General features: G+C 36.5%; 1 protein-coding gene across 1 annotated transcript; it reads left to right on the plus strand.

The window, feature by feature from the left end:
• Positions 1-130: 130 nt before the first annotated feature.
• LOC109614440 (uncharacterized) lies at positions 131-14,113 on the plus strand. Its single transcript, XM_059124286.1, has 7 exons — positions 131-467; positions 578-902; positions 4,142-4,254; positions 4,322-4,648; positions 9,083-9,233; positions 9,287-9,439; positions 13,560-14,113. Exons 1-7 carry the CDS (start codon positions 465-467, stop codon positions 14,030-14,032), a joined length of 1,545 nt encoding a protein of 514 aa, XP_058980269.1. The 5' UTR covers positions 131-464; the 3' UTR covers positions 14,033-14,113.
• Positions 14,114-17,504: the final 3,391 nt, after the last annotated feature.

A 17,504-nucleotide genomic window follows, 5' to 3' on the forward strand; every position in this document is an offset into this window, starting at 1 on the left:
CTTAGAATAAGTCGGAAATGCTATTTCACAGAGTAGCCTTTCACTTTATTCAAATCAAAAAACGAAACTAAAGATGTTTGGCTAGTTTTTTTTGTTTAGATGACAAATTGCAGTGGCTCATTTAGAAAACAAGAAACTATTTTGGAAACTTAAAAATCGGCATTTTATTAATCCACATAATCACCTTTTGTTGTGTTGTGCGTATTTGCCTAGTATGGCTTATTAAAAGCCCCTAATAAAAATAACCCAGACAGCAAGCCAGGCATTAATCATTTTTAAGAAAATACACATTTGCATTTCCATTTCAAGTAATCAGAAAAATTGTGCATTATTTTAGGACTAAAGAAGGCGATGCATTCATATAAATAGACACAGTGTGGAAGAAACTCCACGTCATAATTTCTGTGTTCAGAACTTAAAGTGTTCTTTAAGCAGTTCTCCAAAAATAATTAAAATTGTCTAAAATGGTAAGCCAATTATAAAATACTCACAAAATAATAATTTTTTTCATGGAAATCCCATGAGGAAAAAAATATCTTGAAATAAATATTTTCTAATTTCTCCCTTATACCTTTAGAAATTCTTCATTGTTGCCTTGGCTTTGGTTGCCGCCGTTATGGCTGATGTCTCCGAATTGTCATCGGGTTATGATTATCACGCCCCAGCTCCTTCGGCTCCAGTCAACACCTATATCCCACCAGCTGCTTCGGAGCCCGTCAACACTTATGTTCCTCCCGTGGCTGCTTCGGAACCCGTCAACACTTATGTACCCCCTGTAGCTGCCTCTGAACCTGTCAACACTTATATCCCACCCGCAGCTGCCTCGGCTCCTCAACCAACTGTTGAATTGGCCGATGATGGTTATCGTTACAAGACCCACCGTCGTGTTGTCTACCGTAAACGTTTCTAAATCAAAGAGTTTGGTATTTTTTGACAGTGTTTTGTTGAGTCGTTAATAAATGTTATATTTTTAAAAAAAAAAAACTTTAATTAAATTTGTTTATACCCTACAATACTATGTGTTGGGTTTATTATAAGTTTGATTGGACCAAAAATTATGTAACACCTCGAAATATTGGTGTTCCACATAGGAAAATATATATGGATCTTCCTATCTCCTCGACATGAGTCGATCTAGCTATGAATGTCCGTCCGTCCGTCTATCCATGTTAATTTGTAATCAAGCTACAGGTCGCAATTATGACCCGATCCTCACGAAATTGAAAATGGAGGTCGGGATAGGGTCAGAATGGAGCCACATTGTTTTTTGAGATTATAGCATTATATTTACGGGTTGAAATAGACCAAAAACTGAAAAATTTTCTGACTTTGCAGTTGCTCTACAGGTCGCAATTATAAACCAATCAACGCGGAAGTTAACATGGGGCTAGAACTTAGGGATGGGTAGAAGCCTTCCAATTTGGATGGTCATAGAATAATATTTAGTGGTTGAAATAGACAATAACATTTGTTAAATAAAAGTCCAATTTTTGCATTAAACGGCGAATTACAAATTCACGCAAAAGGTCAATTCTGACCGTTACGATAGTAGATATATCGGATATACAGGGTGAGATGAAAAAACTGCAACCAATTTCAGACTGCTGTCATTTCTAATCCACTCGTCCGACAACTGTTAAAATTATTTCAGTTACAGCTCTTTATATAGTTTACAAGCATACAAAAGCATTTTGTTCAGAATTTTCTAGAAAGAAAGTTATTCGTGATGGAATTCAAGCTTCAAGCGTGATAGTATGACTTTTTATATTTGGCTGAAAATGTGCACTTTCTGCACCTTCGGTTGGCCACCAGAACTTAAACGCGCGCCATGGTTATGGTGTGGGCCGCCATTGCAGCCGATGGTCACTCTCCCCGCTCGTATTAATAGACCGTGGCATCAGAATAAATGCCGAATATTATCGCGAAAATATTCTGGAGGGTGTATTAAAGCCTTGGGCACGCAAACATTTTGGCCGCTGACCTTGGACATTCCAACAGGACTCAGCACCATCGCACTCAGCACACGCCACCCATGGTTACAAAAAAATGGCCACCAAAATCTCCGGATACCGGTCGGTTGGACTATTGTGTCTGGAGTATTTTGAAAAACAAGGAATGTCGATCACCTCAAGCAAGCGTTTCCCTGGGAATGGGCCAAAATAGCGCAGAGCAACATTCGGACAGCGTGTGAGCGTAATTCGTGCCAAAGGTGACCAATTCGAACAAATCTAAACTTATTCTAAAATTGATGCTTTTTCGACATTTTTTGTTTTTTTTTTTCAATAAAATTGAAAAAAATGTAAAAATTATGGCGTTTGACTTTCTTGCAGTTTTTTTTATCTCACCCTGTAGACAATTCTCTTAAAAAGAACTTCTTGTGAGGCTTTTCAGAAAATTCCAATTCCTAAAATTATCAAAATACCAAATGTCAGGGGTAACGTTATGTGGGGGCTATATGATATCTTGGACCGAACTTGACCTGTAGGCAGGCCACAAAGACAGATCTGTTCAAATTTTTAGTTTCATATTGACTCTAGCGTAATTACAACAGATGGACAGACTTACATTCCAACGGATGGACGAATTTGCGTTTTAGAATTTTACTCTGATCAAGAATATATACTTTGTTAGGTCTAAAATTATTGTTTCGATGTGTTACGAACGAAATGACGAACTTAATATACCCTCCATAATATGTATGGTGGAGTGTATAAAAATTATTAATATAGGTCCAACTATTGGTACAGCTGTTATATAATTATAAAACTGATTTTGGTTATTGCAAAGGTCTTGGTAATATTTTCCAGTCGATTCTTGCCCGTACTACACTTTTTCGCAATAAATTTCAAAGGAAGAAGATAATACTGATTTCATTTATATTGAGGGTCTTGATCATATTTCCAAGATTTGATAATTTTTTTGGTGTGAAAATATTTTGACAAATGGTATTTAATATTATTAAAACCGATTTGGTTGGACAAATTTTTAGTGGAGTTATTGGTACTGAGTGAAAAAAGCAAAACTCCAAAATAATAATTTTCCATCAAATCAATAGGAAAATCTTACCAAGACCCTTGCAATAACCAAAAACAGGAGCTGATCATTTATTAAGTGCTATAATATTCGAAATATTTCAGAAATTTTAAAAAGCTAACCTATAGGCTCTCATATTGGAAAACTTACGAAATAAGTTTTTTTTTTCAAAAACAATAACATTTATTTAATACCAACAAAAACAACAAAAATTGTTCAAACTTGGCTTAGACACGTTTACGGTAGACACGATGACGGTGGGTCTTGTAACGGTAACCGTCTTGAGCCAATTCAACAGTTGGTTCAGGGGCCGAGGCAGCTGCGGGAGGGATATAAGTGTTAACGGGTTCAGAGGCAGCTACGGGGGGAACATAGGTGTTGACGGGTTCCGAAGCAGCTACGGGAGGAACATAGGTGTTGACAGGTTCTGAAGCAGCTGCCGGTGGGATATAAGTATTGACTGGAGCCGAAGGAGCAGGGGCGTGATAGTCATAGCCACTCGACAACTCGGAGACATCGGCCGTAACGGCGGCAACCAAAGCCAAGGCAACAATGAAGAATTTCTAAAAAATCAAAAACCAAACATAAAATTGGGATTCTAAATAAAATTTTGATGCAATATTACCATTTTGAAGATTGGTGTATTTTCGATAACTACTGAAGTAATTGTGATGATATTTTGGCAAATACTTGATGTTTTTATACAAAATTGAATTTTCTACCACAATAATATTTAGCAACCATATAAGTCTTTAAGAAGCATCAATGTTTGTATAAGTCTATAAGTTCGTTGTTCGCAATACATTTTTGGCCGATTATTAACAAAAATACCATTCACTTTATTTAAATGAAAATGAAACTGATGACTTCTGCTTTTGTTCTCAAATAGCCAGCCAGTGTGCTCTAATATGAAGTTCAAAGCAAAAAACAAGGAAATATTTTTATGGCAAATTAAGATGAATGGCCGGCCTGTGGTTTGAATTGTCACCGAGTATGGCATATTGAGTTATAAAGTTGCCTACTATTTTTGAATTTGCCTAACAAAAACACATTCATCATTTCCTACTTCAAATTTCCATGGCTGTTGCATTTCCAAAATAAAAGTGAATTTATGAAATAAGAATTTGTTCTATAAATAGGCAATTGGTGGGCATTGAGGGGCAACACAAATTCTTTAAGAGTTTTACAAGCAACATCCCCCAAATAACCATTAACAAAATGGTAAGCTAATTTGAAAATATTAAAAAAAGGATTTAAAAAAAATGTTATTTTTCGCAAATTTCCTTAGAAATTCTTCATTGTCGCCTTGGCCTTGGTTGCCGCCGTTATGGCTGATGTCTCCGAATTGTCGGGTGGTTATGATTATCATGCCCCAGCTCCTTCAGCTCCTGTTAACACCTACATTCCTCCAGCTGCTTCGGAACCTGTCAACACTTATGTTCCTCCCGTAGCCGCCTCGGAACCCGTCAACACCTATGTCCCCCCTGTAGCTGCATCTGAACCCGTCAACACTTATATCCCACCCGCTGCTGCCTCAGCCCCTGAACCAACTGTTGAATTGGCTCAAGACGGTTACCGTTACAAGACCCACCGCCACCGTGTCTACCGTAAACGTGTCTAAATTAGAGTTGTAAATATTGAAGTCAATTGTGGACTGTGATATTTGAACGAAGTTGTTGAGTTTTTGTAATAAATGTTATGATTTTATGAAAAGTTTTTGAGTTTCTGTGGGATAATTAGATTTTCATAAAATATAGTCATACATTAGGATATATCGGACTTGTTTTTCTCCCGAGAAGGAGAGGCTGTAAAGAGGGGCCAAAAGGTTTGACATTTTGGTATTAAATGTAGGATGCTTGTATACTTAACTCTCTTACCTTATGTCACACAGGACATAATATCATGTGCTTGTGCATTTATTTTGTATCATACAAAACGAAACGAAATATATCCCTAGTTTCTTTTAAGTATTTCCATAGAATCACATTCTGAGTCGATATATACATACATATTCGTCCTTTTGCCCGTATATTTTACGACAACATTGGAATTGGTAACAATCGGACCAGATTTAGATATAGCTTCCATATATATCTTCGATCTCAAGTATATTGTGCACCATATATGTAATGCCAGCCGAGGAGGATGAATTATATGTGCCACAACTCATCCTCCTCGGCTGATATTACATATTTGGTGCACAATATACTTCAGATCAAATTTTGTGCAGAAGGAGTGAAAATCGGTTCAGATATAGCCACAGCTCCCATATATGTTTTTTAACCGATTTGATATTAAGGTCACCCAAAGCAGGAATTTGCGTCCGTAATAATGATATTCGATAAAAGACATCAGACACAGTCTAGAAATATTTGATATAAATTTTTTCCAGATCGCTTCATATTTGAATTCGTGTGGAAACCGTATCAATAACTTAATAGATATATTTTTTTTGTTTCAAAAAAAAAAAAAAAAATCCGAAGCCATAGAAAAACAAAATCGACATGAATTCGATTGACTGAAAATTTCTGATAAATAAAAAAAAAACATAGTTATTCCCAGAAGGTCAAAAAGTGGGCCTATATTGCAGTTATTTGTAGATTGGAATTGGGTTGATATTGAAAATATGCTATATTGGATCATGCTGAAGTATATATTAGTTCAAAGACAAAATGATTACAATATAGGTCCATCATACAGCTCCTTTATATAACGATTAAAAGGACTTGAAGGTTTCAAATGTATTTAAGAATTAAAAAAAAAGTAATTTAATTATTCTTGTTCGCAGAGGACAGAATCGCCCCCAATGAGAAACCAGTAAAGAAAGTCTTAAAGTCGGGCGGGGCCGACTTTATGATACCCTACACCACTTTGCTAAATTAGTAGAGCTCCGCATAACAATTAAAAGTTTTAATGGGAGAATTCAACCATACACGTTATGATTATAATTATAATTTAAAGTTCAAAGGACTAAATATAATAAATATTTGGTGCACAATTAATTTGAAATCGGATAAAAATATATATGGGAGCTATATCCAAATCGGAACCGATCTCGATAAGATTTGACAAAGATATTTCTGAGCTGTATTCGATATATTTTCCTGAATATCGTTGTTACTTAGTGCATATTACGACTGTGGGTAACAAATATAACAAAATCGGATGAACAGTATATATGGGAGCTATAGGAATATCTGAACTGATCTTCACCAAATTTGGCATACTAGCTTCTAGACTCAATTCGGTCGTAAGTGCCAAATTTCATCCAATTTGGGCAAATATTAGACGTTTGGTGCACAATAAAGGCAAATCGGACGAAGTTATATATGGGAGCTATATCCAAATCTGAACCAATCTCCATAAAATTTAGCAAATGTATTTCTGAGCTGTATTTCATATATTTCCCCAAATATTGTTGTTACAGAGTGCATATTACGGCTGTGGAGGACAAAAATAGCAAATCGGATGAACAATATATGGGAGCTATAGCTATATCTGAACCGATTTCGATCAAATTTGGCATACTTATTTTCAGGCCTAATTTGGTTGTATGTGCAAATTGCATTCCATTGGGGCTGATGTTAGACGTTTGGTGCACAATAAAAGGCAAATCGGACGAAGATATATATGGGAGCTACATCTAAATTTTTACCGATTATCTCCAATTTCAATAGGGTTTGTCCTTGGGCCAAACAAATGATTTGTGCAAAATTTCATCTGGATAGGCCAATAAATGCGAACAGTATTTTGTTTACAAAAATACATGGACAGACGGACGGACGGCCATGCATAAATCGACTCAGAATGTGATTCTATGCAGATCATCAAAAGGAACTATGGGTCTATCTCGTTTCCTTTTGTCTGTTACAAACAAATGCACAAAGATATAGATGTCACAGTTGGTGTCTGTGGTTGAGAGAAAGAGCTGGTTTTGCAAATGTGTACTATAATTATACGAAAAGTACTAAACAGTAATAATTTGGCATTGTTGAAGGAATAGAGCGGAAATCCTGAAATTAGATATAGATATCACTATTGGTGTCTGTGGTTAAGATATGGAGGGTGGCATTGGAAATGGGTACAATAGTAGTGCGAAACTTACGAAATAGTCCAAAATTTGGTATTGAGTGTAGGAGATAGATGTGGATGTGATTGTTGGAAACTGTAGTTGAGAGAAGCAGCTGGTTTTGGGAAGAGCATACTATAAGATATTAAATGATTTTAAACTTAATAATGGGGAAAATTACAGAACTTAAATCATTAAATTTAATATTTAGGTCACTGTTGGTATCTGAGGTTGAGATATGGAGATTGTTTTGGATGTATTAAAACTACAAAAAGCCACAAAATGTGCCGTTGAGTATTGAGGGAATTCTGAAATTGATGTCGAGGTCACAGTTGAGGTGGTATTGAACATTTGTAGTATAACTGTACAAAAAGTGAGCCAATAGATAGAAATTGAATCCCGAAATATGATATTAAGGTCACTTCTGGTTTTTAGAATTTAGATATGCAGGTGGAAATTTTCCATTATGAAAATACGTTGAAATAGTTTTGTCCAAAAAAATCGGACGTGGAATCATGGTGCAATGGACTTACTAATATGCTTTTCCATAAACTTCAACAAATGTTTTTTGCAGACTTTTTTTTGTGCAAAATTTAATTATTTTTCAATTATCATCTTCCAAAATGAAAACAAATAGGAGTACGGTGTATGAAGTTTATTTGGAAATTTTGTCCAAGAAATACTGAAGAATTGTAATTTTTAAATACTAAAATGAACTGGTGGAACGAATCTAAAATTTTAAGGTGGACTTTTCACTGTCGAAGTAGCGGATACTTGTATTCTACAAAACTTCTTTGGAAGATTTTTTCTGTGTTGGAGGTCTTCCTGTACAGAACAACTTTAGACGGCCTTTTCCGTATCGAAGTCGTTTAAAAAGTCGCATCTGTATTAAACCACCTTCAGAAGTATTTTCTGTATAGAAGATCTTAAAAATACCTCTATTCCAGACTCTTTACTCTGAATTGAATACCTTTGAAACCCTTTTGTGTATACAAAAAATTGGTTTTCCTTAAAAAGGTATTAAAGGGTTTCTGTGTCGATGCTTCTTCTTCTTCTTCAGAAAGTCTTTTTCTTAGAACCCCTCTAGAGAGGCATCTTAGCGTTCTTCTTTGGCTTATAAAATACTTTTTAAAAGAGATAGAAGATATTTAGAGCGTCTCAGGCTTAAACATATCTTTTTTGTATAGACAACTTTCAGAAATCTTGCCATATAGAAGACCTTTAACAGATGTTTCGGATATATAACACTACTGGAAAGTTTTTGTTGCCTTTACGAGGTCTACTCTATAGAAAGGACCTTAAGAAAGTGTTTTGTGTAAAGCAAACCTTAAGATTGTGTTTTATGCATAGAAATCGCGTAGAGGGCTAAAAACTTTAGAAGGCCTATAGATAAAGAGCCATTTTCAACATCAATTTACTCCAGGTCCAATTCTGAACCTTGCATCAATAAATGCCTGAATAAGTTTTTTTTTATCTGATTGTATAGGATTTATCACTACAAGGTCTTTCGAAGTTATAGAAGGTCTCCTATCAAAAAGAATACCTCTATGGTATACGAAGGTTCAAACTCATCATTTTCTGTTTGTTGTGTCTTTTCGAACTGCAAATGTTTGCCTCCAACTCTACTAAGATACATAACAACGTGAAGAGTTTTACCATGATTTGGAATGACCTGCACGCTAATACTCCCATTCATAACAGCTGTCATGTTATGTAAATCAAGTGAATGGTTTGGCCAATTGGCAAAGAATGTCGCAAACAAATAAGTAATCGTATTGAGAGGTCATCTTTAAAACAGAAATTTTGAATCGAAAATAATATCTCGTAAATCAAGATATATAAACGGCGCGAATTCTCACAAAACATCAGTTATTTCTTCGATAACACAGTTCAGCAAATACAAATCTAGAAAATGGTAAAAAAAATCGAAAATATTCACACAAATCATTATTGCAACTAATTTGATTTGTCCCTTTGCAGAAATTCCTTATTGTCTCTTTGGCCTTGTTGGGCGCCGTTATGGCTGATGTCTCTGAATTGAGCGATTATGGATATCAAGCTCCAGCTGCAACCGAAGTTCATGGAGATTATGCCAATGAAGGTGGCTATAGCAGTTCAGTACCTGTGAATAGTTATATTCCTCCAGCTGCTTCGGCACCAGTCAACAGTTATATTCTCCTGCAGCCTCTGCCCCTGAGAGTAGCTATGTTCCACCAGCTGCCAGTGCCCCTGTAAATTCATATATTCCACCAGCCGCCGCTTCTGCCCCCGTCAACACTTACGTTCCCCCTGCCGCCGAATCTGCACCCATTCCCACCGCTGAGTTGGCCGAAGATGGTTACCGCTACAAACCAATCGTCGTCGTGTCTACCGTCAACGTTATTAAATATTAGATTCTTTTAGTTAATTAGGCATTTCTTTTGCAGAAGTGCTGAAATTGTTATTTCTTGATTTTTGTTTTTAAATAAATGTTGTTATTTAGTTTTAATTGTTTGAGTGTTTCGTTAAATGTTATTATATATACACCGACGACAAATCGTGACAAATCATGGACATAACCTGAAGATGTACTGCAAGAAGATTTTATCTCCACTAAGATCTTATCAGTTAATACGGGAACTAATTTGAAATTGTAAATGTTGTATTAGAACTATGCCAAATTATGGGACCTCAAGGTTCGGAGTACATATTTTCAATAAGTGTGGTTTAAAAATGGGGTTGTAGAGTCATTCGTTGCTACTATTACATAAATACCTATTTCATATCCAACGGAGTTTGTGTATTTGTTTCCTGCATAACCAGGCCGAAGAAGGCGATTAATAGTGTAGAGGATATTGCACATCATTTTCTTACTCCCCCAGGGGTAACAATGATACAAAAATTACAATTTTCCTATAAAACGAAGGAGTCCTGATTGGGATACAGAACTGACGGACGAACTCTATAACGTACCTGGATCGACATGGGATATTTTTTATATTGAAGTTCTCTATTAGATAGAAGTTGATGCAGTGTGCGAAGTTTGATAACTGGAGACAAATCTCTCATTATGGAAAAGGTAACAGAAGGAATGGATTCATACATAACATCTTCATAAGGAATATTTTGATCTAATTGGTGAGGTGGTATAAGAAACAATGGAATAATATTCTTCATGTTTGCATCTGACCTAAATCTGAAAAATATATTACCATGTGCCAATTTTGTACTATATATACTTGACTCGTTATAGCGTACCCAAACTTCGTGTTTAAACAAGAATCGTCTTACAAAATCTTATACCAACAAGATAAAAATATCAGTCGGTTTTGCCAATGTTCGATTATTTAAATATACAGGGTGAGATGAAAAAACTGCAACCAAATTCAGACTGCTGCCATTTCTAAGACACTCGTCCGACAGTTGTTAAAATTATTCCAGTGACAGCTCATTATATTGTTTACAAGCGCACAAAAGCATTTTGGTGAGAATTTTCCAGAAAAAAAGTTATTCGCGATGGAATTCAAGCGTGGTAGCGTGGTATATTTGGCTGGAAAACCAAACCTGGATATCGATAGAGCACTCCAGCATTTAATTGTGAATAAATCTTTTGTGTCTCGTACCATCGCTCGTTAACGTGATACTGGTAGCGTAGCCCGATGTCAAGAAAGTGGACGGAGGAAAACAGCAACATCAGCAGAAATGGTTCGAGAAGTAAAGAAGCGACTTGATCGAAACCCGCATCGCATGGCTCGTGAGATGAACATATCACAATATTACACTCAGCAAATGTTGAAAAATGAGCTCGGGGTAAAGCCATTGAAATTCCAAAAAGTGCAAGAAATTACACCGCAACAGAAAGAAAATATACTCAAAGGAGCTAAAGAGTTGCTTCACTTTGCCGAATTTGGTTTTCTCCGTCTCCGATGAGAAAACATTCGTTGTCCAGCAGTTTGTAAACAAACAAAATGATCGTGACAAAGAGGACACTTGAAAATGTGCACCTTCGGTTGGCCACCAAAACTCAAGCGCCGGCCATGGTGATGGTGTGGGCCGCAATAACAGCCGATGGTCGCTCTCCGCTTGTATTAATCGACCATGGCATCAAAAAAAATCCGAATATTATCGCAAAAATATTCTGGAGGGTGTATTAAAGCCTTGGGCACGCCAACATTTTGGCCGCAGACCTTGGACATTCCAACAGGACTTAACACCATCGCCAAAAGTTCACCTTTTGTGTATTTTGGATTTCCCCTGTAAGTAATGTTTGTATTTTTTCTCACAAATTTAGTGGTCCATTCTACCCGCTGTCCTAAAGTCTAACTATGTACGAGATTTTATGTCCTTTAGTTTCTATTTGTGACCTTTATAACGGGAACATTTTTAGTTGTTGGTCCATTTCAACCCCTGAATATATTGCGGACATCTTTAAAAATAATAGGCCTAGCCCTTCTGAGCCTAACCCTGCCCTTGTAAAAATTTATTTCGCTATATATATCCTATATATTTACTATCGGCATCTACGTAATGGTCAGAATTGTCCTGTTCGTCTATTTGTGATTTCGTCAGAATTAAAAATATTCGCGGTTTAATGAAAAATTTGACTTTTATTTAACACAAATGTTGTGGTCTATTTCACCCACTAAAAATTACCCGATTACTATCAAAATTGGATGCCTTCTGCTCAGCCCTATGCTTTAGCCCCAAGCTAATTTCCGCTTCGATTGATCTATAATTTCAATTGGAGAGCCATCATCTCCAAAATCAGTAGACTTCTATTTGATCCTAACCCCACCTCCATTTTCAATTTCGTGAGGTTCGTGTCATAATTGCGACTGTAGCGTGATTACAAATTTGCAGACAGACGGGCAGACGGACGGACATACATAGCTAGATCGACTCAGCTCGGCGAGATAGGAAGATCCATATTTACTTTCCTATGTGGGAAACGAATATTTCGAGGTGTTACATAATTTTGGCCCAACCTAACTTATAATACCCCAACACATAGTGTTGTAGGGTATAATCAATGTCTCATAGAGAGGTAAGGGAGTATCTGACTCCATTCAAATGTGGTAACATTCGGTAGGAAAATTGTCGATATCGATTCACCCCTTCGGACAGCTTCCACACAAAGGGTAACATGTTAAATAAAAGTCCAAATATCTTAAAATTTCAGACACCCTAGTATTTCTACCAACACAAGAGCCAGTGTGAATATTTGATATGGCGGACCACTCACTCTGGTACCACCCCCATAAATGGTGAGAATTTTTAAAAATTATAGCAACCAATATATCGGTCCATTCCTCCCATAAAGGCTCAACATATTTTATTAAAATAACTTCCATAATGTGTAAAATAACTATCCGATATTGATCAAACAATGCACATGGCAATATTTTTTCCTTTATTACGGAACTTGTCAATATGTCAACTGATATAATAATTTCTAATTTTTGCCCAGCAAATTATAAAATATCAGAAAAATAACCATTCCGGAGGAGTTCGGGTCCTCATCCTGCATATGTCCCTAGTCATTATTAAAAAAAAAAGAATATTAGATCTTGTAAAAAATATAGGTCTCATATTTATGGTTACCAAAAAAAGACATACATAAATATATGACCCAATGCTGAGGGTATATCACAGTCGGTACACTGACTGAAACATTTAAACTTGTTTAAAATATATTTGATTTATTATATTTGCCCATCCACAAAGTTTACGGAAATCCATATAACAACCAAGACGTTCGTAAAAGAACGTTAAACTTGTCCAATCTTTGACGTTGAATATTAAAGCAACAACCGAACCGACTTCTTAAAATTCAAATCAGAAGACCAAGTTAATTTATTGGCTGTGAAATATATTGTTATTGGTCAAATGAGATAGGCCTCTAAAACGATTTTAATTAACTGCCCTCATTAACGACGCCTGAGGTTGATGTGTGGTCAAAAACACGTTTTGTAATGAATCAGCTCAGATTATGGAACTTTAAGCCAAGGTGTCAGTAGAACTGGTTGTTTTAAATGAAAAAGATTTTCGAAATAGTCATAGTTCACCAAAAAAAAGGTTCCACTGTATCTGACAGATGTTTCGAAATATCTATCAACCCATACAAGCATTGCATTGCAATCTGTGAAGGATGCAGAAATATTTTGATATCTGATTGATCAATGACAAACGTTGAAATGCTACACATTTTGAGATAAGTTAGCGCGGATTTTTATTGAAAATATAATTTCCGTTAATTTTGTGTTAATCAATTTATGACATTGTCACCGAACGATCGACCGACCATAGCCATCAACGGCAAAAGTATAAAAGTGAACTACATCTTTGGAGTCTGAATCAGTTATGTGTTGGCATTACACCTGAAACAAAAACCGAGATTCTTACGACATTAACAATGGTAAGTGGCAGGATTCAATTTTTAATATTGAAATGTAAATAATTTTCAATTTCTCTTTTTTAGAAATACGCGATTTTATGTCTGGCTTTGTGCTCTGCTGCAATGGCAGATGTCTCGGAACTGGGTTACAATTATCAAGCACCCTCATTTGGTCCCATTGCAGGGGAGGTGGTTTCGGTAACTCACAGAGTAGTGGAAGTTTTGGCCAGACATTTGGTGGTGGTTTTGGTGGGGCTCCTTCAAATGCTTACATTCCTCCAGAAGCTTCCGTTTCAGTTCCCTCCAGCAGTTATATTCCTCCTGGCCCAGCACCTGCACCGGTCTTTCAAACATATTCCGCACCCACAAACACTTACATTCCTCCCCCGGTGGGAAACTCCTTTGGAGGTGGTTTCGGTGGCGGCGTATCCCAGGTTGCCTTTGCCGATATTAGCAACTCCATAGCTCCCCCTGTTGCCGATTTTGGCACAGAGTTAGCCGACGATGGTTACCGTTACAGGACGGTTCGTCGTCGTGTGTACCGTACACGCATCTGAATACGAAACGATTTAAAAGCAATTCAAACCTTTGGTTTAGCTTTTGCCAAAAGTATTATTCCAAACAAACAAAAAAATAAAAACATCAGTATTTAATTTTTTAACAAATGTTATTTTGTATTTGTCTCTTTTTTTTTTTTTTGTTTTTGTATTCCAGTTTCACTTTTATTCTATTATGTCACTGATATCCACAACACACGTCGTCTTCATTAGCCATATTTTGTTAAATGCAGATTTGTTTTTTTTGTGCGTGTGTGTATAATTTAGCAATATTCTTGCCTATTAGATTGCCGCCGGAACCGGTTTCGAATTCTGGCAAAAATTTGGTTATTTCATTCTGTTTTTTGGCGGTCACAAACAAGAAAACGAAATCAAATACCCTCATGCTAAGTGGAAGTTAAGATATTTTGAATTTTAAACATTTTGAAGAGCAGCCAAATGTGACTTATTCACCTTTCACTTTCATTTGAAATCGATTCGAACGATGGCTACCTCATTAAAATAACGGCAATGTCAATAACACGATAGAGCCGGAGCGTGTGAATAAATTCTCGCACCTTAATGAAACCTCTTTTATACGTTCCATCTTGAAAACGAGGATATATTAACTTTGTCATTCCGTTTGTAACATCCTTAAATATTCGACGTAGACCCAGTAAAATATATATATTTATTATCAACATAAAATCCTAAGTCGATTTAACGGTGTCCGTCTGTCTGTCCGTCTCTCTGTTGAAATCACGATCAAACCCAAGTTATTTGATGAAGAGCTTCAAAATTTGGCAGAACAATTTGCATTATATCTAGGATGATTGGTATTGACAATGAGATGCATAACGGTACCTCCAGATATTCGGTATTTTGATGATTTTCGACACATTTGTCTAAAAATTGGTATTTGTAGATCATAGATCATGGATTCAAGTTTCGGTGGTGAAACATTGTGTATATAGGTCCACGTTTTTATATAGCAGCCATATAACGGTACCTCCAGATATTCGATATTTTGATGGTTTTCGCCACATTTTTCAACGGATTTGTCTAAAAATTGGTATTTGTAGGTCATAATGGGCCCTAGCTTCGGTGGCGAAACATTGTATGTATCGGTCCACGTTTTGATATAGCCGCCATATAACGGTACCTAAAGATATTCGATATTTTGATGGTTTTCGCCACATTTTCAACGGATTTGTCCAAAAATTGGTATTTGCGAATCATAATGGGTTCTAGCTCCGGTGGTGAAACATTATATGTATAGGTCCATGTTTTTTGTATAACCCCATATACTCGGTCTTGTGATGATTTTCACTGATTTGTCTAAACATTGGTATTGGTAATTCAAAATGGGTACTAGCTCCGGTGGCAGAACATTTAATATTTATAAATACCTTTGCCAATTTTTATCGACATTGGTTCAGATTCAGATATAGCTCCCATATATATCTTCAACCAAATTGTGCACCAAATGGTCAATATCAGTGCAAAAGTCGTGAATATTGGCACATCCGACCGAATTCAAACTAGAAGAAAGTACATAGAATTAGGAGAAAATCGGATATAGCTATAGCTCCCATATATAGGTTTCATCCGATTTGATGTTTAAGACCCCCACATTCGTAATATGCACCCCAGAAGAATGATGTCTGGTATAAGATATTAAATACAACCCAGAAATACCTCCGCCAAATTTTATCAAGATCGGTTCTGATTTGGATATAGCTCCCATATACAGGGTGAGATAAGAAAACTGCAACCAAGTTCAGACTGCTCTCATTTCTAAGCCACTCGTCCGACAGTTGTTAAAATTATTCCAGTGACAGCTCATTATATTGCTTACACGCGTACAAAAGCATTTTGGTAAGAGCTTTCCAGAAAAAAAAGTTATTCGTGATGGAATTCAAGCGTGATAGTGTGATTTCTTTATATTTGGCTGGAAAACCACAAGTGGCTATCGTTAGAGCACTCCAGTATTTTAAATTTTGTATCTCGTACCATCACTCGTTACCGTGTGATGTGGACGTAAGAAAACAGCAACATCAGCAGAAATGGTTCGAAAACTAAAGAAATCGCATTGGCCGAAAAATGACTCGTGAGCTGAATACATCGTAATATTGTATTCGGCAAATATTGAAAAATGAGCTCGGGGTAAAGCCATTGAAATTCCAAAAAGTGCAAGAGCTTACACCGCAACAACAACAGAAAGAAAATAGACTCGAAAGAGCTAGAGTTGTTTCGCTTGGCCGAAAGTGGTGAACTGCCGAATTTGGTTTTCTCCGATTACCAAACATTCGATGTCCAGCAGTTTGTGAACAAACAAAATAATCGTGTTTACTTGCCAAAGAGGTCAGCTGAAAATGTGCACCTTCTGCATCTTCGGTTGGCCACCAGAACTCAAGCGCCGGCCATGGTAATGAGCCGCCATAACAGCCGATGGTCGCTCAATGCTCGTATTAATCAACCGTGGCATCAGAATAAATGCCGAAAATTATCGCGAAAATATTCTGAACGGTATATTAAATCCTTGGACGCGCAAACATTTTAACCGCAGACCTTGGACATTCTAACAGACGCCACCCAAAAATGGTTACAAAATGAGGTTTCTCGCTTCATTTTCAACGCACAATGTCTACCAAAATCTCCGGATACCAATCCGTTGGACTATTGTGTTTGGAGTATTTTGGAAAGCAAGGTTGGTACTAAAAAATACCAAAGTGTCAATCACCTCAACATTCGGGCAGTGTATGACGGTTTCATTGACCGTTTAAAGCCATAAGTCGTGCCAAAGGTGACCAATTCGAACAGATCTAAACCTATTCTATAATTTGATGCTATTTCCGACATTTTTTGCTTTCATTCAATAAAATTTAAAAAAAATGTAAAAATTATGGCGTTTGACGTTGTTGCAGTTCTTTTTTTATCTCGCCCTGTAATTATTCGAAAAGTACAAAATGGTACTAATTTTGATGACTCTTGGTGTATAGGAATCTACATCTCGATTTTTTTACCCTACACCACAAGGTGGTCAGGGTATTATGTCTTTGTGCATTTGTTTTGTAACAGGCAAAAGGAAACGAGATAGACCCATAGTTCCTTTTGATGATCTGCATAGAATCACATTCTGAGTCGATTTATGCATATCCGTCCGTCCGTCTGTCCATGTATTTTTGTAAACAAAGTACAATTCGCATTTATTACCCTATCTAGATAAAATTTTGCACAGATCATTTGTTTGGCCCAAGGACGAACCCTATTGAAATTGGAGATAATCGGTCAAAATTTAGATATAGCTCTTATATATATTTTCATCCGATTTGCATTTTATTGTGCACCAAACGTGTAATATCACCCCGAATATTATGGAATTTTGCACATACAACCAAATTAGGCCTGAAAATAAGTATGCCAAATTTGATCGAGATCGGTTCAGATTTGGATAAAGCTCCCATATGTAACTTAGTCCGATTTACCTTGG

The sequence above is a fragment of the Musca domestica genome, unplaced genomic scaffold (assembly GCF_030504385.1).
Source record: "Musca domestica strain aabys unplaced genomic scaffold, Musca_domestica.polishedcontigs.V.1.1 273, whole genome shotgun sequence".
NCBI classification, from domain to species: domain Eukaryota; kingdom Metazoa; phylum Arthropoda; class Insecta; order Diptera; family Muscidae; genus Musca; species Musca domestica.

Bases quoted from the DNA above. Each gene is read 5' to 3' on its own strand.
- LOC109614440 (XM_059124286.1), top strand. The intron at 903-4,141 runs GTTTCTAAATCA...AATAAAAGTGAA, and splicing joins TCGTGTTGTCTACCGTAAAC to TTTATGAAATAAGAATTTGT. The intron at 4,255-4,321 runs GTAAGCTAATTT...AAATTTCCTTAG, and splicing joins AAATAACCATTAACAAAATG to AAATTCTTCATTGTCGCCTT.